The sequence below is a fragment of the Urtica dioica genome, chromosome 7 (genome assembly GCF_054948205.1).
Source record: "Urtica dioica subsp. dioica isolate 48M chromosome 7, U.dioica_male_clone48M_v1_H2, whole genome shotgun sequence".
Classification (NCBI taxonomy): Eukaryota; Viridiplantae; Streptophyta; class Magnoliopsida; order Rosales; family Urticaceae; genus Urtica; species Urtica dioica.
This window is the reverse complement of record NC_142762.1, coordinates 17,119,658-17,146,249: the sequence shown is the minus strand read 5'-3', so window position 1 is coordinate 17,146,249 and position 26,592 is coordinate 17,119,658. Positions and strand designations below refer to the sequence as shown.

Genomic DNA, 26,592 nt, shown 5'->3' with positions numbered 1-26,592 from the left:
GAAATGTGAACAAAGAGGTGTGAACTATAAAGGGGAAACAGAGGGGTTGCCTCTGTTTACCTCTCCGACGCTCAACATTAGTAGGATTGAGGTGGTTTGTAGAGGGTTTAGTGTTTAGAGGCCGAGACTTGAGAGAAACGAACGAGGTACGAGTTCGACAGCGTTTCAGTACTCAAATTCGGATTACCTGGACTAGGGGAGCGGCCCCTCTATTTATAGGCGACCAAGGGGCGTTACGGGCAACCCCTTGGCCGAGAATTGCCTTGGCCCGGCCATTGGCCGAGACTGGCACTTGGGCCGGCCAATGGCCGAGGCTATTTGGGCCGGCCATTGGCCGAGGCTGGCCCTAGGGCCGGCCAATGGCCGGGAGTATCTTGAGTCGGCCATTGGCCGAGGCTGGCCTCTGGGCCGGCCAATGGCCGAGGTTGTTTGGGCCGGCCATTGGCCGAGGCTGGCCCTAGGGCCGGCCAATGGCCGGGAGTAGATTGAGTCGGCCATTAGCCGAGACTGGCCCTTGGGCCGGCCAATGGCCGAGGCTATTTGGGCCGGCCATTGGCCGAGGCTGGCCCTAGGGCCGGCCAATGGCCGGGAGTATCTTGAGTCGGCAATTGGCCGAGGCTTGCCTCTGAGCCGGCCAATGGCCGAGGCTGTTTGGGCCGGCCATTGGCCGAGGCTGACCCTAGGGCCGTCCAATGGCCAGGAGTAGATCGAGTCGGCCATTGGCCGAGGCTGGCCTCTGGGCCGGCCAATGGCCGAGGCTGTTTGGGCCGGCCATTGGCCGAGGCTGCCCCTAGGGCCGGCCAATGGCCGGGGCGAGCTGCCGAGACGCGTTCGACGTTGCTTCGCCTCCGTTCGGCCGCTATCGGGGTCGGGCCGATAACATTAGCCCCCCGAGTTTACGGCCGAGTGAAACTCGTGCGGTAAACTCAAGATTCTTGCCGTCACCGGCCCACCGGAGCAACCCGTCGCGACAAGGTTTGGCTCGGCTCCTTTAATTATTATTTTTTCTTTTCTCCGGTCACTTTTGCCTTGTCTCGTTATACGCGTCAATGGACCCTACCAACCACATGTCGGGGAGTGGGTCCATTGATGACGACCTCTTCCCTTTGCTCGAGAATCAAGATGCGAACTTAGACGAATTGTGGGCGCAACTTTCATCTCCCTTGGTTACCAACACCGTGCCGCCTTCACGCCCGTTGAGCCACCAAGTGACAGAGATGGCCGGGGGAGACTTTCACACGGTCGAAGCATGGCTGGCCGACGGGGAGGAGTACACGTGCATTGGGGACGGCCCCGGCCACCAGGGGAACGCCGGCCTAGGAGCGCTGGGCGTCGGGGAGCGCTGGGCCGACCAGCGTGGGGGCGCGCTGGGCAAACTGGGCCCGGGAGAAGATGTGCCGGCCCCTGTCGGCGCAGTCTATGCTGGGAGCGTCGCCGGAGGAGCCCCAGGCGGCGTTGGGGACGCGCGCAGCCCGGGTGAAGTCGCACTCGGCGAGGCGGGCCTGGGCGATGGTGCGCCGGTCTTCGTCGGCGCTGTCTGCGCTGGAGGCGCCGCCGGGGGAGATCCAAGCAGCGCAGGAGGAGCGCTCGCCCCGGGAGGGGCCGCGCCGGGCGAGTCGGACGTCAGGAGCGTCGCGCCAGCCCTGGGCGGCGACGCTGGGCCTATTTGGCAGGCGGGCGGCGACGAAGGAGGCCTGGGCAACTCGGGCCCGGCCTTTCCCGAGGAGGGGCGCGCTGGTGGAGGTCGACTAGAGGCGGGCGGCGCCAATGAAGTTCCGCCGGAGGTGGGCGGCGCTGCTAGAGGGCCGCCGGAGGTGGGCGGCGCTGCTGGAGGGAGCGCCGGCGCCGATGATGAGGAGGGCCGGCCGGACAGCGCCGGCCGGGGGGAGCCCACCTAGCGGGCCGGGCCACTCTGCCGGGCCAGGTGCGCGCGCCACTGGGCTGAGCGAGACTCCTAGGGGCCCAGGTGACTTGGGCGCGCAAGAGGGCTGTCTCCCTGGGCCGGGCGCTGGTGGGGCCGGCCCAATGGCCTTGGGCGCACAGCGCGGGGGCCTGGACGCGCGAGGGGGCCTCCTACCCGGGCCGGAGGCTGGTGGAGCCGGCCCAACGGCCTTGGGCATCCACCAAGGGAGCCCGGGCGAGACGGACCTCGCCGAGGAAAGCTTGCCGGGTTCGAGGCCGGGCGCCGATGACGGGTCCACTGCCGGGCCGACCATTGGGAAGACAAGGCCCGCCGAGCCGGGCTCCCACATCACGGTCCAGCCGGCCGGCCTGGGCGATCGCCACGAAGGATCTGTCGGGCCGGGGGTCGCCTCCGGCGTCGAGTGCTCGAGCGAGTCGTCGGACCGTCATGTCGCACCCGCTGTGATGTCTTCTTTAACAGCGCGGGAGGAAGCACGAGCCCTAGCCTTTCCGACCGGGGGATCGGCAATACGTGGCGGCCTGGATTGCTCGGGAGTCGACACTCCGAGCTCGCTCTCAATCGCTAGTTTTACGAGCTTGAGGAGGCGATACGGCATCTCGGACTCCGTGACGATCTTGCGACCGTTGCCCGATGATCTTCCGACTCGCCCCCGGAAAGGACACGCCGCAATTCACGAGCCGAGCCTTCGCGGAGGGTTACGGTTACCCTTCCAGCCGGTGATCCAAGAGTTACTGATTCGGTTGGGGGTGCACGCGTCGCAAATGTCTCCGACCTTCTATCGGGTAGTCGCTGCGTGCCACATGATGCTTTATTGGGCAAAGAGAAGGGCGGTCACCGCGGACGACATCCAAGATCTCGTGCTCGTTCGCGGGGTTCCGGGGAAACCAGGCTTCTACACGGCGTTCACTCGGAAGCGCATCTCTGTCGTCACCAAAGTTACCTCGAAGCACCGATACCCTTGGGTGTGGGTGTCCGAGTCAGCCTTTGGGATCGCGCCTCTCTTCTTCGGCCCCGCGGCCGACTTCCCACCCGTGGGCGATATCGAGGGCTCCGAGCTCGTCGCGGTGATTAGGGCGATCCCGGAATCAAGGCGGCAAGGAACACTCTTCGAGTCCCCAGACCTAATGGCGAGGACCGGGTGGTTCGTGCCTAGCGACGACGTTCCTTCGCCCCCCGGCCTCGACGCGGGGGCCACGGAGGATCCCGAGACCGAGGAGGGGGGTGCGTCAGCCCCTTCCCCCGACGCGGGGGGTACTGGCCGCGCATATACTTTCGCGTTACCGCGCTATCGTTGTTTTCCATTATTTACGCTTATTATTATGCTTTAACTAACAGACGCTCTTTTCTTCTCTACAGGTATCATGGCTCGACGTCATCGACCACGCACACAAATGCCGAGAGCAACGCCCACCGACGATGCCACGACCGTGGCCCGCCCTCCAGCTGAGGCCCGTCGCGGGGGGTCGCCATCGCAGGCGAGGAATGAAGCGATCTCCTCCAACAAGCGACCATCATCGTCGGCTTCTCTCGGGTCACCGTCCGGCCACAAACGCGCTCACACATCGACGGTGTCAGATAGCTTGGACTCTATGCTCCTAGCGGAGGCGGCAGAGTTGAGAGATCAGTGCTCCCGAGGGATCCTTGAGACCTCCTTGCGGAATTTCAAGGGTTTGCTGACGACGAGCGATCTTGAGCACTTCCAGAACGGGATCGGCGACGCCCGAAAGGTATGACTCGTTTGCTTGTGTTATGTATGGTTGTCGTGCTCATTGTGATTATCCGCATTTCATCTGTTCGCAGATGCTCGCGCGCCAAGAGCGGAGCAATCGCATTCTCCGAGATATGCTACGACGGATGCAGATCATGGAGAAGGAGAAGACGAGCATGGCGGCCGGGCATGCTGCCGCCCTAGCGGGGGCTCGCACCGCCCAAGAGTTTGAGGTGCTCGAGGGGGAGCTGGAGCAAACTCGCGGGGAATCGGCCGCCGAGAAAGCACTTTGCGAGAAGGCGGAGCAAGCGGCTGACACCTTTCTGGGGGAAACGAAGAAACTCCAGGCGGCACTCTCGAGCCGGGATGCGGAGCTGAGCATCGTCCATGCTCGGCTATCGGCGAGCGAGATCGCTTGGGTTAAGGTCGAGAGGGAGAGGGATACTCTTCGGACGGAGATGCAGACCCTTGCCGAGGAGAAGGAAGACGCCGTGCGATCCAAGACTGACTTGGAGGACGACTGGGACTTGGCGTTGGAGGCGGCTCGTTACGAGGCGGCCAGGCGAGTTCGGGAAGCGACCGCGAAGGAGAATGCGTCTCGCGGGACCACGTTTTCCTTTTTCAACACCATGTTCCCTCCTTACGACGACGAGCCGCCGGAGGACGACCCGCATCCACAAATCCCCGCCGAGGCTGCGCAATCGACGACCCATCAGCCGGACGGAGAAGCCGTTGGCGGGTTCGGCGCTTCTTGCCCCGAAGAAGATGAGGAGCAGATCGATTTCGGCTCAGAGTAGCCAACTTTTCTTTAGTTTTTCGCGCAATTGTTTAGCGCTTACGTATCGTTTGCTTTCGGATTCTCATTTGTTCGGCATGCATCGTACTTTCTTTGTTTTTCTCGCCGGTTTGATTGTGTGACATTGTCTTGCTTTGATTGAAGTTTTTACATTCGTTATGCGTCTTATTTTCTCGATCTATCATGCTCAGTATATCGGTTTGCGCAATTTGAATAGTGCGTGTCTTACGAGCCCGGCTTACTATGCTTAGCGTAACCGGTTGGCACGGCTTATTGCCGCATTTGGCGGCGAAGTTTCCCGCGGATGCTGGCTAGACCAGTTTCATCCGGGGGGTGCGATTTTCGGCCATCCATTCGTGACTCGCTGCCTATCGGCGTGCGCGAGCTGGGTGGCCGTCGCGCTCATCCTCCGGCGAGTACGCTACCTATTGGCGTGCGTATCGGGACGAGTTCGCAGTTCCCAGTGAGCGTGGTACTTGTTGGTACGCGTGTCACATGTTGGGTTTTGACTGCCGGGATCGACAATCCGGTGCGCGGACGTGATCCATCGATGCCTTGCTGCCTATCGGTGTGCAAGGTGCATCGATGCGCGAGAGGGTCGCAGAGAAAGACGTGCGAGGTCGGAGGTCCGGTGCGCGGATCCAACTTGCCGATGTTTCGCTATCTCTCGGCGTACGGCCTCCACCCGTGCGAGAGCGTCGCACGAGGGGGGTACGAAGTCGGAGGTCCGGTGCGCGGATCCGATTTATGGGTGTTTTGTTACCGCTTGGTGCGTGAAAAGTGGAGTAGGCGGGCTAGTTACCCTCACCTTATCCTCCTTAGCCCCCCGAGTTTCTTGGGTGCTCGTAGAGGAGGCTGGAAACTAAGATACAATGTTTTGAAGTGAAATGTAATTCATTAAATTATTGAAATGGTTCAAAAATTACATCCCAGGCCGTTGGCCAAACTTGAAATTTTAAATTGTCTTTGCTAGAATCGAAAATTACATGAAAACAACAAAGCGTAAAATGGACGAACGAACATGTATTGGTAATATTGCCGGAGGTGCTCCGCATTCCACGGGTGTGTGAACACGAGTCCCTCCATGTTCTCGAGCTCGTGTGTGCCGTTGTGGATGGCTCGGCGCACACGGTACGGGCCTTCCCCTGTGGGGCCTAGAACTCTCGCACCTTGCACCTTGGTGTTTTGGAACACCCTTCGAAGAACGAGGCTTCCGTCGGAGAACTTCCGTAGCTTGATCTTTGAGTTGTAGTACTTCTCGACTTTCCTCTTTTGCGCAACAAGCCGGGTGAGTGCGTCCGCCCTCCTCTCGTCTATGAGGTCTAGCTCGAGCCTGATTGCGTCGTCGTTGGCGGCTTCTTCGTACTCCTCGATGCGCAAGGTTGGTAGCTTGGTCTCGACAGGTACCACGGCCTCGACGCCGAATGCGAGAGCAAAAGGGGTTTCGCCGGTCGCATTTCGAGCGGTGGTGCGGTACGCCCATAAGACCATGGGGAGCTCGTCGGCCCAAGCCCCCTTTCTTTCCTCCAGCTTCTTCTTCAAGTTCTCTTTGATTGTCTTGTTAACCGCCTCGACTTGACCGTTGGCTTGAGGATGGCGGGGAGAGGAGAAAGTCTTGCTAATGCCCAGTTGTTCGGACATTTCTCGGAGGCGCGCGTTGTTGAATTGTTTCCCGTTGTCGGTTACAATTGACGCGGGGATCCCGAAACGGCAGATGATGCTTTTCCAAATGAAGCTCGTCGTGTTCGCCTCAGTGATCTTTGCTAGCGGTTCAGCCTCTACCCACTTTGTGAAGTAATCGATGGCCACGATTGCGTGCTTGTATTGCCTTGGGGCCGTAGGTAGCTCACCAATGAGGTCGATTCCCCACTTCGCGAAAGGTCGCGGCACAATGATTGGACACAATGGGGCCGGTGCTTGACGCGGGATGTGGGCGAACCTTTGGCACTTATCACACTTTTTGGCCCACTCGTGGGAGTCCTTTTTCAAGGTCGGCCAAAAATATCCAAGTCTCAGTAGCTTCAATGCCAACGATTGCCCAGCGGCGTGGTTTCCGCACACCCCTTCGTGCACTTCGCGGAGCGCTTTTCTCGCCTCGACTTCGGTTAGGCAGCGAAGAAGGGGCATAGAGTAGCCTCTCTTGAACAGGTTACCCTCCCTCATTGTGTACTTCGGCACCAAGCTTCTCAGCTTTCTGGCCTCTTCTTTGTCTTCGGGGACGACTCCTCGTCTAAGGAATTCCACGAGCGGAGTCATCCATGAGGGAGGCGGAGTCTCGTCAACTACCCCCACGTCGCCTCTCGAGACGTAGGGTCGGGTCAGTACCTCGATCGGGACGCTGCCTTCGCCCTCCCCGTCTATTCCAGACGCGAGGCGGGCCAGGGCGTCAGCGTCAATGTTCGCCTCTCGGGGAACTTGGATGATCTCGAACCACGACAGGGCCTCTAGGTTCTTTTGGGTCTTGGACAAGTATGCGACCATGTGTGGCTCTTTTGCGGCGTAGTCGCCCTTAACCTGGTTCACAATCAATTGTGAGTCGCAGTGGATGCGCAGGTTTTGGGCGCCTAACTTGTTTGCTAGCTCCAAGCCAACGATCAAAGCCTCGTACTCTGCCTCGTTGTTGGAAGCCTTGAAATCGAACGGCTGGGCGTATCTCAGCTTTTCCCTATCAGGATTTGTGAGCACAACGCCGGCGCCAGCCCCCCGGGCGTTTGACGCGCCATCCACGTGCAAGTCCCAGACCGACCCTATCGGGTCGTTGGTTCTCTTCTTCGACGACTCGCTGTGGTCGTCCTCCTTGTCTTCCGTGCTCTTACTACTCTCGTCGCCCTCGTTGGTTGGGGGCGCGCTTGTGAACTCGGCGATGAAGTTGGCGAGGGCCTGACCCTTAATGCAGTTCTCGGTTGGAACTCGATCCCGTACTCGCCCAGCTCTTGGGACCATATCGCCATTCGAGAGGAGGTCCCTTTTTGAAGGGCCTTCTCGATGGGATGTCCCGAGCGGACCACAATGGGGTGCGCTTGGAAGTAGGGCCGGAACTTTCTCGCGCTCATGACGAGGGCGAGGGACAGTCTCTCGATTTCCGGGTATCGGGTTTCGGCGTCGAGGAGCGCCTTGCTAACGTAGTAGACCGGCCATTGTACCCTGTCTTCCTCGCGTATGAGGACCGCGCTCACGGCCCTATCGGAAACCGCGAGGTAGAGGTACAAGGTTTCGCCATTCTTCGGCTTCGCGAGGAACGGGGGGGAGGTGAAATAGGCTTTCATATCGCGGAAGGCTTCCTCGCACTCCTCCGTCCACACGAACCCGTCGGTCTTCTTTAGTGCCTCGAAGAACGGTTGGCACCTATCAGTGGCTTTGGAAACGAATCGCGTCAGGGCGGCGATTCTTCCCGTCAAGCTTTGAACTTCTTTGACTTTTTGTGGCGACCTCATCTCTAAGATCCCCTTAATCTTCTCAGGATTGGCCTCGATCCCGCGGCGGCTGACCATGTAGCCCTGAAACTTTCCAGACTCGACCCCGAAAGCGCACTTGTTGGGGTTGAGCTTCATTTTGTAGCGTCGCAGGATCGTGAACATTTCCCTAAGGTCTCGAACGTGGTCGTGGGCTTTGAGGCTTTTGACAAGCATGTCGTCCACGTAGACCTCCATAGTTTTGCCAATTTGATTGGCGAACATGCGGTTCACCAACCTTTGATACGTCGCTCCCGCGTTTTTGAGGCCAAATGGCATGACCTTGTAACAGTAAAGTCCGCGGTTCGTAACAAAGGTGGTTTTTATCTGATCCGGCTCGTGCATGCGGATCTGGTTGTAGCCTGAATATGCGTCCATGAAGCTCAGCAACTCGTGGCCCGCCGTGGCATCCACGAGCTGCTCGATCCTCGGGAGAGGGAAGCTGTCTTTCGGGCAGGCTTTGTTGAGATCTTTGTAGTCGATACAGATCCGCCACTTCCCGTTTGGCTTCTTGACCATCACCACATTGGACACCCACTTGGGGTGCTCCGCCTCCCTGATGAAGTCGGCGGCGAGAAGTTTGTCAACTTCTTCACCAATGGCTTGGTACCTCTCCCCGCTGAACGCCCGTCGCGGTTGAACGCGCTCGGCCACTCTCTTGTCATCGTTGAGACGATGAACCATTATCTCGGGGTCATTTCCCGGCATGTCGGCGTGTGTCCACGCAAAGACATCTTTGTGCTCTCGGAGGAAAGCGGCGAGCTCGATTCGGGTCTCAGAAGGGAGTTGGGCGCCTACCTTGACTACTTGGTCAGGCTTGGCGTCGTCCAACACGACGGTAACGAGGTCGTCCGGCATCTCCACCTTTCGACGCTCGACATCGTCCCTTTGGTCTAGCTGTCCGAAGGTGCCTCCCTCCTCTAACTTGCACGGGAATTTGTCCCCGAGTTGGAAGACGGTGCTCACCATCTTTCCTTTCCCTTTTCCGTCCACGCCCTGGATGTAGCACATCCTCGCCATGGATTGGTTTCCCAACATCACGGCGATTCCTTTCTCGGTCGGGAACTTCATCATCAGGTGGTACGTGGACGTTATGGCTTTCAACCGATTGAGAGTCGGGCGGCCGACGATGATGTTGTAAGCCGAGGGCTGATCCACCACTAGGAACGACACGATATGGGTAACCTCGAGCCCCCCTGGCGTACCGAAGGTAACCGGGAGGTCGATAGTTCCCTCCGTCATGACCCTCTCCCCGGAGAAGCCGAAGAGCGGGGTTGAGATTGGGGTCGGTTTCATCCCGGATAGCTTCATCCTGTCCAACGCCGACTTGAAGATTATGTCGGCGGAGCTCCCATTGTCGATCAGGATTCTCCGGACGAGGTTGTTAGCGACCGGGGCAGAGACGACTATCGCGTCGTTATGTGGATGGAGTATTCGCGCCGCTTCTTGTTCGGTGAAGAACATGGATTCGAAGGGGGCCGGGGGAGGGGCCTCGTACGTATGGTTGATGTAGTGCGCTATTTTCCCTTGGGAAACTTCACGCACGTACTTCTTCCTTTGCGTAGCCGAGTCTCCGAACTCCGGGCCGCCCAAGATCGCGCCCACGACGTGAAGTTGCGAGCTCTCCGGTTCTTCGGTTGCCGCGCGGTCCGTGACAGTCACCGTCGCCGGACCTTTCTTTCCTTGCCGCGGGCGGCCTCCGTGAGCCGCGGCCGTCCCGATAGTTCTAAGGACGTACTCTTTTAGTTTCCCATCTTGAATCAGGGCTTCAATCTGACGCTTGAGTTGATAGCATTCGGATGTCAAGTGCCCGTGATCCTGATGGTAGTCACAGTACTTGCTTTGATCCCTTTTGGCGGGATCCTTCGTGAGAGGGGTTGGACTCCCCAGCTTGTCACGGTGCAGAGCTAGGATTCGCTCCGGCGAAGTGTTCAGAGGAGTGAATGTCGAGAACTTTCGGAAGCTATCGACATGTGGCGGCCTTGGCCCGGGAAGGGAGCGGCCGTTAGGGGCCTGGCTTCCCTTATTCCTCCTCTTCCGAGGGTCGGGACGATCTTCATCTCGATCGTCGCGGCGGCGACTCCCCTGTCCTCCTGACTTTCGGCCATCTCGGCCATCGAGATAGTCCTCGACTCCCATGTGTGTGCGGGCTCTCGTCATTAGCTCCGCCATGTCTCGCGGGACTTGGCCAACAATAGACTTGAGGAAGTCGCTCGTGCGGACTCCCTCGGTGATCGCCGTGATGGCGTCTCTGTCGTCGAACCCTTCGACCTTGTGAGATTCCTCAGTGAAGCGAGAGAGGTATTGTCTCAGTGTCTCGTCTCTTCCTTGTCGGATAGAGAGGAGGTGGGTCTTTGGTTTCTTTTGTGCCACGAGGGTGGCGAATCGGGCAAGGAACGCCTCTCGCAAGGCCCGGAAAGACGGGATGCTTCCCGGCCTCAAACTTCGGAACCACTCAAACCCCGACCCTGTGAGGGTCAGGCTGAAGGCCTGGCAGAGGGTGGCGTCCGTCTACCCCTGCATCGTCATCCACGTCTCATAGTGTTGGACGTGGAAGTGGGGGTCCGTACGTCCATCGTAGAGGGGAATGGACGGTAACTTGAAGTTTCCCACGCATGGTTGCGCGAGGACTTGTGCGGCGAAAGGAGAGTATGATTCCTTGATCCCTCCGTACGGCCTTTGCCTCCCTGACTCCCTCATTTCGATGATTTGATTTTGAAGGTTCTGAATCATCGTGACCATGTCAAGCCCGTTAGCGGGGCCAACCGTCGGGGCCACAGGAGTCACTGGTTTGCGTTCGTTGGACGCTTGGTCCACGACATTGGCATGAGGCCGGCCGAGAGTTGCAGCGGGGAGCGTGTCCCTTCGAGAGTTTAGCCTTTGGCGGAGATCCTCCCCTCGGGAGTTTCTCTGCGCCGTCAAGCGCTCTCTAAGGTCCACGCTTGGTGCGGGGCGAGGCGAGGTCGCCCTTGGTCGAACCGTCCAGCGGGTGCTTCGGCTATCGGCCCCATCATCTACCAGAGTCGCTCTCTCCTCGGCGAGGGGCCGTGTCCGACCGCCTCTTGAAACCGAGGGGGCGAGTCCCCGGGAATGCGACCGTGCCTGCTGCCGCGCCAGGTGCGACAACCCGGCCAAAGCATTGTTAGACCTCTCGGGCCGCGAAGGGGCAAGGCTAGGCTTTGCCTCATTGGTCCTCGACTCCCCCACATATTCGGGGTCGGAGTCGTCTTGGGCGGACCTATCCTCGATGTCATAGCCGAGGAGATCGGCTATGAGCGTACCGTTGACGCCGGGACGGTCAAGGAGCTCCGTAAGCCGCCGGGACGTGTCCTCTCGGAGCTCGGCCTCGGGGTCATTCATCGGGTCTTGGGGCTGGCTCTCGCTATCGCGAGGTTGCCCTTCAAGACGATGTGCGAGGCGTCGAAGACCGTACCTCGAGCTTGTCGCTTGGGTACCCGCGGAGGTGGTGGGAATGTGACTCATCTCTCGAGAGTCATGAGAACAAAGGGAGAAAACTGGTAGAGGGAATGCGTCGTCAAGGTCGAGAGATCCCCTCCTTCTAGCACCAAAATGTTGTCGCAGTTTTTCGGACAACGATTTAGGAGTCGCGGACGGTTAGACCCAAGGCCGGACCGAGTGGTCTCGTCTCGACTCGAGCGTGTCGGGCTTGGTATCCCAAGCCCTCCCTTAGCTGTAGGTGATCTCTATCTCGTCCAAGCACCTGAAATGTGAACAAAGAGGTGTGAACTACAAAGGGGAAACAGAGGGGTTGCCTCTGTTTACCTCTCCGACGCTCAACATTAGTAGGATTGAGGTGGTTTGTAGAGGGTTTAGTGTTTAGAGGCCGAGACTTGAGAGAAACGAGCGAGGTACGAGTTCGACAGCGTTTCAGTACTCAAATTCGGAGTACCTGGACTAGGGGAGCGGCCCCTGTATTTATAGGCGTCCAAGGGGCGTTACGGGCAACCCCTTGGCCGAGAATTGCCTTGGCCAGGCCATTGGCCGAGACTGGCCCTTGGGCCGGCCAATGGCCGAGGCTATTTGGGCCGGCCATTGGCCGAGGCTGGCCCTAGGGCCGGCCAATGGCCGGGAGTATCTTGAGTCGGCCATTGGCCGAGGCTGGCCTCTGGGCCGGCCAATGGCCGAGGTTGTTTGGGCCGGCCATTGGCCGAGGCTGGCCCTAGGGCCGGCCAATGGCCGGGAGTAGATTGAGTCGGCCATTGGCCGAGACTGGCCCTTGGGCCGGCCAATGGCCGAAGCTATTTGGGCCGGCCATTGGCCGAGGCTGGCCCTAGGGCCGGCCAATGGCCGGGAGTATCTTGAGTCGGCCATTGGCCGAGGCTGGCCTCTGGGCCGGCCAATGGCCGAGGCTGTTTGGGCCAGCCATTGGCCGAGGCTGGCCCTAGGGCCGGCCAATGGCCGGGAGTAGATCGAGTCGGCCATTGGCCGAGGCCGGCCTCTGGGCCGGCCAATGGCCGAGGCTGTTTGGGCCGGCCATTGGCCGAGGCTGGCCCTAGGGCCGGCCAATGGCCGGGGCGAGCTGCCGAGACGCGTTCGACGTCGCTTCGCCTCCGTTCGGCCGCTATCGGGGTCGGGCCGATAACAGTCGGGATTTATAAAATTACCATTTTACCCTTCTAGAAAGGATACTATTGAAAAACGTGTTTTTAAGTTTGAGAAAATTTCGGTAAATTTTTGTGACTGGTTATCTTGTCTTTCTAGTTTCTTTTATTTACTTGATTCGTATTATTCTTGTTGTTATTTCTTTTATACCATGTTATTACCTTGTTAATAAAACACAAATAAAAGCCTTAACAACTTTAATAAAACACAAATAAAAGCCTTAACAAACCTTGTTAATAAATTTTTTGATTTTTGAAAGTTTAATTGAAATTGAATTTTTTACAAAACTAGTTTGAATTTAGAAAAACCGTTATCGTTTTCAAACCTGAAAATATTTTGTCATCCAAATCAAATAAGTTTTCAAAATATTTTCAAAAGTATATCTATATCACATATGTTCAAAATCTATATGCTGTTGAAAATTTGAGTGAGAGGTCTCCTTGTGGACGAGCCGAAAAAATAAAGATGTGTAATCTTAAACTTTCAAGTGTTCGAGTGAGTTGAAGTTCCCTCATGCACTAACACTGCTCTTCCTTGAACATGAAGATCTAGGATTCCTTTCTAGTAGTCCACTCTATCGCTCTATAACTAGGAAATTTGTTTCCAAACTTATAAAGATGATGTGCCAACTCGAAAAACTAAGTGGGAGGCTTACGCATGTTGTGTAGTAAGCCATGATCCCCAAAACTAATGAAAGAAGCAATTAACGTGAGACTAAGAGTCACTCTTGTGGCCCACTCTTCGATGGGAGTACTCTATGGCGTTTTTGCTTCGATCATTGCTCAATGAGCTACGTTCGAGAGTGAGACGATGAAGACAAGGCCTCCTCTTGGGGAATTGTTTTTTCAAAGTTGACCTTTTGGACTAAGTTGTTGGTTGCACACTTAGACTCAATACCTAGTAATCTTCCCTTAAGGCTCTGCGAAAGGATGTGAGTGATCTGTTGTCGCAGTTTTTCGGACAACGATTTAGGAGTCGCAGAAGGTTAGACCCAAGGCCGGACCAAGTGGTCTCGTCTTGACTCGAGCGTGTCGGACTTGGTATCCCAAGTCGTCCCTTAGCTGTGGATGTCCCTTGAGTTCGTCAGGGTACCTGAAAAGGAGTAGAGAATACGTGAACTACAAAGGGGAAACAGGGGGGGTGCCCCTGTTTACCTCTACGACGCTCAACATTAGTGCCATTGAGGTGGAGTATAGAGGTTTTAGGGGTGTTTAGAGGCCAAAGCTTGAGAGAAACGAGCGAGGTACGAGTTCGGCAGCGTTTTAGTGCTCAATAATGGATTACCTGGACCAAGGGGGGTCCCTTGGTATTTATAGGCAGCCAAGGGGTGGTATAGAGACCCCTTGGCCGAGTGAGCAAGGTTGGGCCGGCCTTGGAGGAGGGCCGGCCATGGAGAGCCGGCCATGGAGGAGGGCCGGCCATGGAGAGCCGGCCATGGAGGAGGGCCGGCCTTGGAGGAGGGCCGGCCTTGGAGTGCCGGCCATGGAGAGCCGGCCATGGAGGGCCGGCCTTGGACGAGGGCCGGCCTTGGAGTGCCGGCCTTGGACGAGGGCCGGCCTTGGAGTGCCGGCCATGGAGAGCCGGCCATGGAGGGCCGGCCTTGGAGAGCCGGCCATGGAGGAGGGCCGGCCTTGGAGAGCCGGCCATGGAGGGCCGGCCATGGAGGAGGGCCGGCCTTGTAGTGCCGGCCTTGGAGGGCCGGCCATGGAGGGCCGGCCTTGGACGAGGGCCGGCCTTGGAGTGCCGGCCTTGGAGGGGGGCCGGCCTTGGAGGAGGGCCGGCCTTGGAGTGCCGGCCATGGAGAGCCGGCCATGGAGGGCCGGCCTTGGAGGGCCGGCCTTGGACGAGGGCCGGCCTTGGACATGGCCGACTGACCTTTGGGCCGGCGACAAGACGGTCAAGCATATGGCCGGCCATTGGCCGGATGAGCATATGGCCGGCCGACCCTCGGCCCGGCCATTGGTTTGGGCCGGCCAAAGGCCGAGGCAAGGGTTCGCCCCTCGAGGCCTTGCACCGGTCGCGTGGGTCGAAGTGACGCCTTAGTCCCCGTCGGTCCGAGACGGACCGACAACATTAGTCCCCCGAGTTTCTGGTCGAGCGTAGATCGAGTGGAAACTCAAAATCCACGCTTTCATATGGATTGGGTTTGCGTCATGAGGAATGGCCTTCGCGCGTCGCGAGGGACGACTTATGTTCTCGATTTGCCACCGAAGGCATAATCGATTTGCGCGTCTTTTTTTGTATTGTGCGCGTCTTATGTTCTCGATTTGCCACCGAAGGCATAATCGATTTGCGCGTTTTTTTTGTATTGTGCGCGTCTTATGTTCTCGATTTGCCACCGAAGGCATAATCGATTTGCGCGTCTTTTTTTTGTATTGTGCGCGTCTTATGTTCTCGATTTGCCACCGAAGGCATAATCGATTTGCGCGTCTTTTTTTTTGTATTGTGCGCGTCTTATGTTCTCGATTTGCCACCGAAGGCATAATCGATTTGCGCGTCTTTTTTTTGTATTATGCGCGTCTTATGTTCTCGATTGGCCACCGAAGGCATAATCGATTTGCGCGTCTTTTTTTTTTGTATTGTGCGCGTCTTATGTTCTCGATTTGTCACCGAAGGCATAATCGATTTGCGCGTCTTTTTTTGTATTGTGCGCGTCTTATGTTCTTGATTTGCCACCGAAGGCATAATCGATTTGCGCGTTTTTTTTTTGTTGTATTGTGCGCGTCTTATGTTCTCGATTTCCCACCGAAGGCATAATCGATTTGCGCGTCTTTTTTTTTGTATTGTGCGCATCTTATGTTCTCGATTTGCCACCGAAGGCATAATCGATTTGCGCGTCTTTTTTTGTATTGTGCGCGTCTTATGTTCTCGATTTGCCACCGAAGGCATAATCGATTTGCGCGTTTTTTTTTGTATTGTGCGCGTCTTATGTTCTCGATTTGCCACCGAAGGCATAATCGATTTGCGCGTCTTTTTTTTTGTATTGTGCGCGTCTTATGTTCTCGATTTGCCACCGAAGGCATAATCGATTTGCGCGTCTTTTTTTGTATTGTGCGCGTCTTATGTTCTCGATTTGCCATCGAAGGCATAATCGATTTGCGCGTCTTCGTTGTTTTTGTTGAGCGAGCGAGCTCTAGTTTCGTTGAGCATTGTTTCCCATTAGCCCCCCGAGTTTCTCGTGTACTCGTAGAGGAGACTAGAAATTATAACGCAACAAGATAAAGACTTCGAGGTGAAATGTAATCTAATTATCATGTAGAAATAGTCAAAAATTACATCCCTAGGCCATTGGCCTTATTGAAATTCGAGATTTTCTTAAAATTGGAAATAAAATGACATAATGAGAAACGGGGGCGGGCTTCCACTGCTGTGCCAATTTCTGCAGCTTGACCGAGCTAGAGGATGGCGCTCACCATCTTTTCCTTCCCTTTCCCGTCCACGCCTTGGATGTAGCACATCCTTGCCATTGACTGGTCTCCCAACATGATGGCAATCCCCTTCTCAGTTGGGAACTTCATCATCATGTGATAGGTGGACGTTATGGCCTTCAGCCGGTTGAGAGTCGGGCGGCCGATGATGATGTTGTATGCCGAGGGCTGGTCCACAACTAGGAAGGATACGATGCAAGTGGCCTCGAGCCCCCCCGGTGTTCCGAAGGTGACCGGGAGGTCGATGGTGCCCTCCGTCATGACCCTCTCCCCGGAGAAACCAAAGAGTGGGGTCGAGATTGGGGTCGGTTTCAGTCCGGTCAGCTTCATCCTGTCCAATGCTGATTTGAAGACGATGTCGGCCGAGCTGCCGTTATCAATAAGGATTCTTCGGACGAGATTGTTGGCGACCGGGGCCGAGACGACTATTGCGTCATTGTGCGGGTGGAGAACTCGTGTCGCCTCTTGGCCGGTGAAGAACATGGACTCGAACGGGGCCGGAGGGGGGGCTTCGTACGTATGGTTGATGTAGTGCGCAACTTTTCCTCGGGAAACCTCGCGCACGTACTTCTTCCTTTGCGTGGACGAGTCCCCAAACTCTGGGCCACCCAAAATCGAGCCCACGACATGCAGCTGTGAGCTCTCCGGTTCTTCAATCGCCGCCCGGTCCGTGACAGTCACCGTCGTCGGACCCTTCCTTCCTTGCCGTGGACGGTCTTCGTGCATCGCGGCAGCCCCGACCGTTCTCAGGACATACTCTTTTAATTTCCCATCTTGAATCAGGGCCTCGATCTGACGCCTGAGATGATAGCACTCGGACGTCAGATGCCCGTGATCCTGGTGGTACTCACAGAACTTGTTTCAATCCCTCTTCGCGGGATCCTTCGCAAGAGGAGCCGGACTTCCTAGCTTGTCGCGGTGCAGAGCTAGGATCCGCTCTTGCGGAGTGTTCAGTGGGGTGTACGCTGATAATGCTCGGAAGCTATCAACGCGCGACGATCTTGAATCGGAGAGTGGGGGACCGTTAGGGGCCCGGCCTCCCCTGCTCCTCTTCCTCTGAGGGTCGGGACGATCTTCGTCCTGTTCGTCGCGGTGGCGACTACTCTGTCCTCCCGACTTTCGGCCATCTCGGCCATCGAGATAGTCCTCGATTCCCATATGTGTGTGGGCTCTCGTCATCAGCTCCGCCATGTCTCGCGGGACTTGCCCGACAATGGACTTGAGGAAGTCGCTCGTGCGAACTCCCTCGGTGATCGCTGTGATGGCGTCCTTGTCATCGAAGCCCTCGACTTTGTGAGACTCCTCAGTGAAGCGAGCGAGGTATTGTCTCAATGTCTCGTCTCTCCCTTGTCGAATGGAGAGGAGGTGGGTCTTCGACTTCTTTTGTGCCACAAGCGTGGCAAAGCGAGCGAGGAAAGCCTCTCGCAAGGCCCGGAAGGACGGGATGCTCCCAGGCCTCAAACTCCGGAACCACTCAAAGCCCGACCCTGTGAGGGTCAAGCTGAAGGCTTGGCAGAGGGTGGCGTCCGTCCGCCCTTGCATCGTCATCCACGTCTCGTAGTGTTGGATGTGGAAGTTCGGGTCAGTCCGTCCATCATAGGGAGGGATGGACGGCAATTTGAAGTTCCCCACGCAAGGCTGCGCGAGGATTTGTGCGGCGAAGGGAGAGTATGACTCCTTGATCCCTCCATATGACCTTTGCCTCCCCGATTCCCTCATCTCGATGATTTGGTTTTGGAGGCTCTGGATCATTGTGACCATATCAAGCCCGTTGGCAGGGCCAATTGTCGGGGCCACGGGGGTCACCGGTTGCCGTTCGTTGGACGCTTGGTCCACGACATTGGCCTGAGGTCGGCCAAGAGTTGCGGCGGGGAGCGCGTCCCTTCGAGAATTTAGCCTTTGGCGGAGATCCTCCCCTCGGGAGTTTCTCTGCGCCGTCAAGCGCTCTCTAAGGTCCACGCTTGGTGCATGACGAGGCGAGGTCGCCCTCGGTCGGGTCGTCCGGCGAGCGCTTCGGCTATCGGCTCCATCGTCGACCAGAGTCGCTCTCTCCTCGGCGAGGGGCCGTGTCCGGCCACCTCTTGAAACCGAGGGGGCGAGTCCCCGGGACTGTGACCGTGCCTGTTGTCGCGCCGGGTACAAAGGATCGGCCAACGCACCGTTGGCCCTCTCGGGTCAACGCTTGAGCGACGCTGGGGGTGGCCTCGTCGGTCCTCGACTCCTCCACGTATTCGGGGTCGGAGTAATCCTGAGCAGATCGATCCTCGACGTCGTAGCCGAGGAGACCGGCGATGAGGGAGCTGTCAACGCCGGGACGGTCAAGGAGCTCCGCGAGCCACCGGGCCGTGTCCTCTCGGAGCTCGGCCTCGGGGTCGTTCACCGGGTCTTGGGGCTGGCTCTCGCTATCGCGAGGTTGCCCTTCAAGACGGTGTGCGAGGAGTCGGAGACCGTACCTCGAGCTCGTCGCTCGGGTACCCGCGGAGGTAGTGGGTAGGTGACTCATCTCTCAAGAGTCGTAGGAGTGGTGAAAGTGTGGAATGGAAGGGAGAGCGCGCTAAGGTTGGTGGTCCCCTCCTTCTAGCGCCAAAATGTTGTCGCAGTTTTTCGGACAACGATTTAGGAGTCGCAGACGGTTAGACCCAAGGCCGGACCAAGTGGTCTCGTCTTGACTCGAGCGTGTCGGACTTGGTATCCCAAGTCGTCCCTTAGCTGTGGATGTCCCTTGAGTTCGTCAGGGTACCTGAAAAGGAGTAGAGAACAAGTGAACTACAAAGGGGAAACAGGGGGGGTGCCCCTGTTTACCTCTCCGACGCTCAACATTAGTGCGATTGAGGTGGAGTATAGAGGTTTTAGGGGTGTTTAGAGGCCAAAGCTTGAGAGAAACGAGCGAGGTACGAGTTCGGCAGCGTTTCAGTGCTCAAGAATAGATTACCTTGACCAAGGGGGGTGCCTTGGTATTTATAGGCAGCCAAGGGGTGGTATGGAGACCCCTTGGCCGAGTGAGCAAGGTTGGGCCGGCCTTGGAGGAGGGCCGGCCATGGACAGCCGGCCATGGAGGAGGGCCGGCCATGGAGAGCCGGCCATGGAGGAGGGCCGGCCTTGGAGGAGGGCCGGCCTTGGAGGAGGGCCGGCCTTGGAATGCCGGCCATGGAGAGCCGGCCATGGAGGGCCGGCCTTGGACGAGGGCCGGCCTTGGAGTGCCGGCCTTGGAGGGCCGGCCTTGGACGAGGGCCGGCCTTGGAGTGCCGGCCATGGAGAGCCGGCCATGGAGGGCCGGCCTTGGAGAGCCGGCCATGGAGGAGGGCCGGCCTTGGAGAGCCGGCCATGGAGGGCCGGCCATGGAGGAGGGCCGGCCTTGTAGTGCCGGCCTTGGAGGGCCGGCCATGGAGGGCCGGCCTTGGACGAGGGCCGGCCTTGGAGTGCCGGCCTTGGAGGGGGGCCGGCCTTGGAGGAGGGCCGGCCTTGGAGTGCCGGCCATGGAGAGCCGGCCATGGAGGGCCGGCCTTGGACGAGGGCCGGCCTTGGAGTGCCGGCCTTGGAGGGCCGGCCTTGGACGAGGGCCGGCCTTGGACATGGCCGACTGACCTTTGGGCCGGCGACAAGCCGGTCAAGCATATGGCCGGCCATTGGCCGGCTAAGCATATGGCCGGCCACTGGCCGGCCGACCCTCGGCCCGGCCATTGGTTTGGGTCGGCCAAAGGCCGAGGCAAGGGTTCGCCCCTCGAGGCCTTGCACCGGTCGCGTGGGTCGAAGTGACGCCTTAGTCCCCGTCGGTCCGAGACGGACCGACAACATGATCAAACCAATTTAAAAGGTGGCTATTCAAAGTTGGTGTATTGACATCTTGGCTAAGCATTAATGATGTGTCATTTAATTATAAATGGAGATTTTTTGCGGCCTTCTCTTGAGGGAGTAAATTATCGTTTAGTTTACAACACCTTTGGATTTTATCAATTCTTAAACAAACTTAAACCCTAAACCAAAGACTAAATCATAAACTTGTTTCAACTTAATTAAGCAACATGTCTCTCAACCCTCTCTTGATCATCATTTTCTCAAACAAACTCGAAACCAAAAACTACGTTAATTGGATACGTAACCTCGACATCATCCTTACCATTAACAAGCACAAATAGGTACTAACCACCCCCTTGTCCTCAAAGGAATGATGATTCGGCTAAAGAGGACAAAGATGCCTTGGAAGCCTGGCTCCGCTCCGATGAGATTGTGAGGTGCTATATCTTAGCATCTATGTACAACGTGCTAAAAGAGTAACATCGTGACATTGAGATAGCCGCTGACATGCTCTACAATCTCCATGAGATGTTTGGAGGGCAAAGGCGTCAGGCCAGACAACAAACAGTCAGACAATTTATGAACTGTCACATGAAGGCTGGAACTCTTATCAAGGACCATATGATGTTGATCACTAGTTACCTGATTGAGGTTGAAATCCTTGGATTTAAGATTAACGATGAGATCAAAATAGATATGATCTTGGAAACTCTCCCCGAATCTTTTGATACCTTCAAGTGGAACTACTCCATGAATAAGCTAGAGTACATTGTTACCGAGCTTATGAAGGAGCTTCACTCTGCTGAAGGTCTCACTAAGAGAAAGAGGAATCAAAGAGAGGCTCGTGCTACTAAGCACAAAGCCTCCACCTATGGATCTAAGAAGAGACCTCACAAGGCCGAGAAGAAGAACTATCTTGCCTATCTCAAAGTAAAGGAACATAGTATTGTACTAATTACCGAAGCATGCTTAGTAGCTGATAATGTATCAACGTGGATTCTTGACTCCGCTGCTACTAACCACATTTGTTGTTCCTTAACTGGTTTCAAGAAAACCAAAAGCTTAGAGGAAGGCGACTTCTATTTCAAATGGGGTGATGGGAGCCTGGTGTCTGCGAAGGCTGTGGGATCCGTGACTCTGTCTTTTGAAGACCGCACTTTAAACTTGAATAATGTTTATTTCGTTCCTTCCTTTAAACTTAATACTTTAAACTTGAATATTTGTCTTTCTTAAGCAAGATTATTGATTAAAGTTCATTAAGAACGGAATTTGTATTTCGTTTCCTGATAATTCTTTTGTCACTGATGCATATATGAAGAATGCTCTTTTCTACATCATTCCCACTCAACCTTCTCTTTTAGACATTGAAATAGATAATGATCTAGTTAGGGAGCTAAAGAGGATTAAACTATCTGAATCATCGGATCTAATAAAATCAACATATCTCTGGCACTTAAGACTTGGTCATATCAATCTAGACAGGATTAAGAGACTTGTAAGGGATGGTCCACTCCAAGCCTCTGCAATAGGTTCACTACCTACTTGTGAATCTTTCATAGAAGGAAAAATGACCAAGCGATCTTTCTCTGATAAGGGTCGAAGAGCCACTCAGTTGCTGGAACTAGTACATTATGATGTATGTTGTCCGCTCAGTCAACAGGCACGTGGTGGATACGAAAACTTCATTACCTTCACTGATGATTACTCAAGATACGGTTTTGTCTATTTGCTCAAACATAAATCCGAGACCTTTAATGTATTTAAGGTCTTTAGGGCTTTAGTGGAAAAGTAAACTGGAAAAATGATCCAAACCCTTCGATCCGATCGAGGAGGTGAGTATATGTCTGGAGAGTTCGATGACTTTCTTAAAGAAGAAGGTATCGCTTCTCAGCTTACCGCACCTGGCACACCTCAACAAAACGGAGTGTCAGAGAGAAGAAACCGAACTCTTATGGAGATGGTTAGATCAATGATGAGTTACTCAACACTCCCTCTTTCCTTTTGGGGATATACCCTCGAAACAGTCGCTTACATTCTGAACCAAGTTAAAAAATTTTGATTTCATGTTTGGATTTTTGTGAAGTTTATGGACAAGTTAAAAATTTATTGACTTGTTGAACGAGTTTATAAGGATTTCACAAGTTTAAATGGAAATGTAAATTTGAGACTCGCGTACGAATTACCTATTGAAATCCAAACTCAGAATTGATTTGAAACTTGATTCTCGATCTTGATCGGAGCTTAGTGATAGGAAATTGGGAATTTTCTGGAATTATTATTTTCGTGCTTTATTTTTGTTTGATCGAAGATCGTGGATTCCGTTGAGAATCTATTTTAATTTTAATTTATCGTGATAGGACTCGAGACTGAAAGTCGTTTAGAGGGTTCACGAAGTAAGTGAACGACTGGATTCTTTGTTTTATTGATCGTTCAGGTTCACAGAGCGAGCGAACGTCTCACGGACGAGCGGCATAGATGCTTAATTTCGAGGTAGGTTATTATAACCCTTCTCTCTTGATTTTATGGTTTGGCCTCAAGTATATATTATTTTCGAAATGAAAATGGTTGCGAACATGCCACGAAACCTATAACGTTTTTAGAAACTGTGGTGGAATTTCAAATCGGGAGTTCCGATTGTGAAATTCGAAAATTATTTTAAGTATTATACATGTAGCCCGTATTTGCGAAATAAAATGTTTTATATATCCTGGTAGAGCCAGAAACGTATATTTATGAAGCGGAGAGTGCAATTGTATATATATATAAGGGTGTGGAGAGTGCACCATTCTGATCAGAGGAGTGTCACGGGTTATGTTGACAGGGGCTCATGAAATAGTATACGTTTAAATGGGCGTAGATGCACATTTAAATTCATTTGCATTTCTTTCATTTACATTTCTAGCATCAACATTCTGTCATTTACATTTCTGTCATTTACATTCATGATATTTACTTTCCTGCAAGTTATACTTGTACGTGTATGGTGATTTACACGTATAAGAATATTATTATACTTGTACATGTATGGTGATTTACGCGTGACAAGAATATTATTATTATAAAGTAAGTATTATTTTCGAAAATCTTTTTACTCAGACCATTACTATAACACCTACTGAGCCTCACGATCATCCCTATTTTCTTCAAATTTTTCTTATAATCAGGAAAGTGAGAAGGACAAGGGTTAAGACGACCTCAGAGTTAAGTGTGGTAGAGAGTTTGAAGGTTTTCGCTGGATAGACTATCAAGTGTCGATGGTTTGTTTTATTTTTGTTTTCTTTCCTTTATCTTTGGACTTGTAAAGTAAATAACTGAGTATGCACCGTGGGTTAGTTATGTAAAGTTTATTACTGTTCAGATTATATTATAATCACACCTCATTTTTTCCGGGGCGTTACAATCCATTGAATATTATCTATGTTTACCCTTCATGAATGTCATCAACTAGATGGGATTTACAAAATTACCATTTTACCCTTCTAGTTGTTATTTCCTCAACTCCTTTGTCGCTTGTGAATAAGTTAGAAACAATGTATCGACGAGGAGCTATCAAGTCACATTGATTCATCCAAAAGAGTCATGACTCAATTTGGACACTGGCCAGTTCAGTTAGTCACATTCCAAGGAACAAAGCATGAGGTGATATACATTGCATTTCAGCAATCTTGTACATTAATTCCATATCTATGAGATCTTAAAAAAGTTGTTAATGACATGTTTATAACTTAGTACTTCACGAATAGGTCTTGTCTATATCACATAGCGAATCTAGAACTCTGCATTTCTCAAATGAGAGTACGTTAGCTATGAAATAATATGTCTCATTTTAAGATTGTGGTATGCATGATGCAATTCATACATAGTGACTCTGAGACAAAATAGGTTAAATGGTTTGTTCTTACAATATCTCTAGAACTGCACTGGTCAATTCAGTATCTTCAGAAGATACCTAGGAAGAATTATAGAGTCTCCAACTCTCTATGTCTCATAACAGACATCATAGATTCTCCTAACAATCATACTGAGATCAATAGCCCTTTGATTCTTAGATTATGAATATACTGTTTTAAGCAAATGATAAAGATTTTGTTCATGCAAATCTATATTTGACTCTTCATTTGTTGTTAGGTTTGTCTAAGGACTAAAGACTAAGGTTTATCATAAAGCTTCAAACAAACAAGGAAGAATGAATGAAAATTTCAACTATTATTAATTACTGAGCAGTTACAAGCAAGAGTCTTCGTGAGTCTTTAGTACATCAAATGTATATAAGTTATAACTACTACTCTTCTTGTGGGCACCAATGCCAACAACCCCTTTGTAGTCCATAGCTTCCTTCTTTTGCAAGATCAACAACGAGTGAGGCAAACATCATTCACAGCTAGGGAGAACTTGGGATATTAAGTTCAGGACGCTCAAGCCTGAACGCGAACACTTGGTCCGGCCTTGGGTCGAACTATTTTGGGGCTTGTAAATCGTTGTCCAAAAACGGCGACAACAATTTCTATAGAAATTTCGGCAGAGTTTCTCCCGTAAGATTGACAAAAAAAAAAACCTGCAAATTCGTATAAAAACATATAGGTGCCATTCAGAACTATCCTATTAATCAACTATTTCCCGTAAGATTGCCTCTATTGCTCGGTCACAACAATTTAATTTAATTATCTACCAAAACAAGTCATTTATTTCAAATTAACAAGTCATAAACTAAAACGTATTCATTAACCAAACAAATGAAATTAATATATTAACTACCTAACAAACTATTAAATATACTAACTTACTGTATATTAAAATTTTGTTTATATCAAAATTAAACTAATAAACATTTTCATTAATTTATTAATGATAAAAATTAAACATCTACTAATCTAACATAATATTATACCATATAAACTTTTATTAATTAAAGTAGCTAATACTATTAACTAATTTACTCATTAAACTAACGCATATATAAAAAATATTAATTAATTTACTAATCAAACTAACACATATATTAACTAAAGTACTAATTAAACTAATTTGCCAACTAATTAACACCTAACAAATATATTACTAACATGTTTGCTTGGTTCGAGGAAGTGGGCAGCGACGTCGAGGACGAAGGTGTGAGCGACAGAAGGTTTGGCTCGGGGTTCAGCGACAACGAAAGACCAGGCCTAGGGCCCAGCGACGACAGGTTCGGAGGATGTGTCTCGGGGCTCTGGTTTGGAGCACGAGCAGCGACGGGTAGATATGATCTTCGGCTCAGCTCGATCGGTTCGAGGCGACAATGAGGTTGTGGCCTCGTGGACGATCTCAGGCTCGGAGAACAGAAAGGCTCGGACAACACTGTGACGGAGCGTGAGAGATACAGAGAGACATAGAAAGAAAGAGAGACATAGAAAGAAAGACAGAGAGACATAGAAAGAAAGAGAGAGAGAGAGATACAGAGAGAGAGAGAGAGAGAGAGAGAGAGAGAGAGAGGTAGTACATGATAGGGAGACCGGCAAGGCTATGGTGGTAGTCGGAGCGTCTGAGAAGCGCGCGTGAAGAAGAGAAGTGAGAGAATGATAATGTGGCAGTGGATCTGCGAAACGCGCTGGAGAAGAGAAGAGGTTGTTGTGGTCTAGACGCTGTCGACGGTGGGCTAAGAGAGCTGTGGTGGGTATTGGCCGGTAATGGCGGAGAGAGAGAAGAACCAGTCAGAGAGGTGAGAGTCGGAGAGTGAGAGAGGTTGTGGTGTGGTGGGGTACGGAAAGTGAGAGAGGTTTGTCAATAGAGAAATGGCGGAGAAAAAATGAAGAAGACGAAGAAGAGAAGTTGAGTTTTTATAAATAAAAAATTGCTAATAATTGGATGTGACTAATCGCATCCGAAAGTCAGGCGGAACTGACTAATTGCTTCCAAAACTCAAACAGAAGTGACAAGTCGCATCCCAAAGTCTAAAATAAGAATAAAAAATCATGCCATGTCATTGAATGAACAAAACCGGGAATTTAATCTCGCTACAAATTTTTACTATTAGATGCGATAAAGTCGCATCCGAAAGTTTGTCCAACTATTGGATGCGGCTATTGACATCTGAAGCTCAATATGCCCACTTAAATGAGTGAGATTTCTTTGGCTCTTGGTGACTCAATCAGATGCGACTAGTAGCATCCGAAAGTTAAGTTGATGCGACTTTTGGATGCGACTAGTCGGATCCAAAAGTCATCCGCAACTAAAGCCATATTTGTCCTAGTGATACACTCTCCGCTCGTCGAGGGGCGACACTTTTAGACAAGTTCTCGCGGCTCGGCATCTTGTTCCTTGCATTTTCTCTTGAAATGGAATTCTTAGGTGGCTGTGAGCTCTTCTTCGGGGAAGAAAAGGTTTGCTGACGGGAATATCGTGGTTGTTTTCAAGATCTTCTCCTTCGAGCAGTGAAATTTTAATGCGATTTCTTAGATATCATTTATGGGACACATATCGGGGTGCGAACTTGCGACGTTTCTCGATCTTGTGTTGCCGAGGTCACGTTTCCTCGGGTTTCGAAAGAATGGTAAAGGCTTTGCTATCCTATTGAGAATCTTTCGGATTGGTGATATTTTCTTTTCGCCTAATTCTTTGTTGTTCTCGTTGAACAGTTTGTTTTCTCTCCTTTGTTCTCGCCGTACTCCTTGTCTTTTCTTCTTTCTTTTTGTTGGCCTCGACTCCTCCTTATCTTATCTTCATCTTCGCCTTTCACTTGACTTTTGTTTTTGTGTATTTTGAGTGAATTGTGTATATAGGGGCTTGCAGAGTCCCGGAGGCTGTAGAATGGCTTGTCGGGGTCCCAGAGGCTGTAGAGTGAGGGCGGACCTTGAATGTGGATCTTGAAAATTAGCTGATGTCATTTTTGA

At 52.8% G+C, this 26,592-nt stretch overlaps 1 protein-coding gene across 1 annotated transcript; it reads left to right on the top strand.

Annotated features, from left to right (window-relative positions):
- Window positions 1-2,025: 2,025 nt before the first annotated feature.
- LOC149390276 (uncharacterized) lies at window positions 2,026-26,137 on the top strand. The gene is made up of 3 exons (XM_089619731.1): window positions 2,026-3,175; window positions 3,281-3,651; window positions 26,051-26,137. The coding sequence occupies exons 1-3, from the start codon at window positions 2,026-2,028 to the stop codon at window positions 26,135-26,137; spliced, it is 1,608 nt and encodes a 535-aa protein (XP_089475857.1).
- The last annotated feature ends 455 nt before the right edge of the window (window positions 26,138-26,592 follow it).

Excerpts from the sequence above, each read along its gene's own strand:
- LOC149390276 (XM_089619731.1), top strand. The coding sequence starts at position 2,026 with ATGGCCTTGGGCGCACAGCGCGGGGGCCTGGACGCGCGAGGGGGCCTC. Across the intron at positions 3,176-3,280 it reads CCCTTCCCCCGACGCGGGGG|GTATCATGGCTCGACGTCAT; the intron begins GTACTGGCCGCG and ends TCTTCTCTACAG. Across the intron at positions 3,652-26,050 it reads GGATCGGCGACGCCCGAAAG|GTGGCTGTGAGCTCTTCTTC; the intron begins GTATGACTCGTT and ends TGGAATTCTTAG.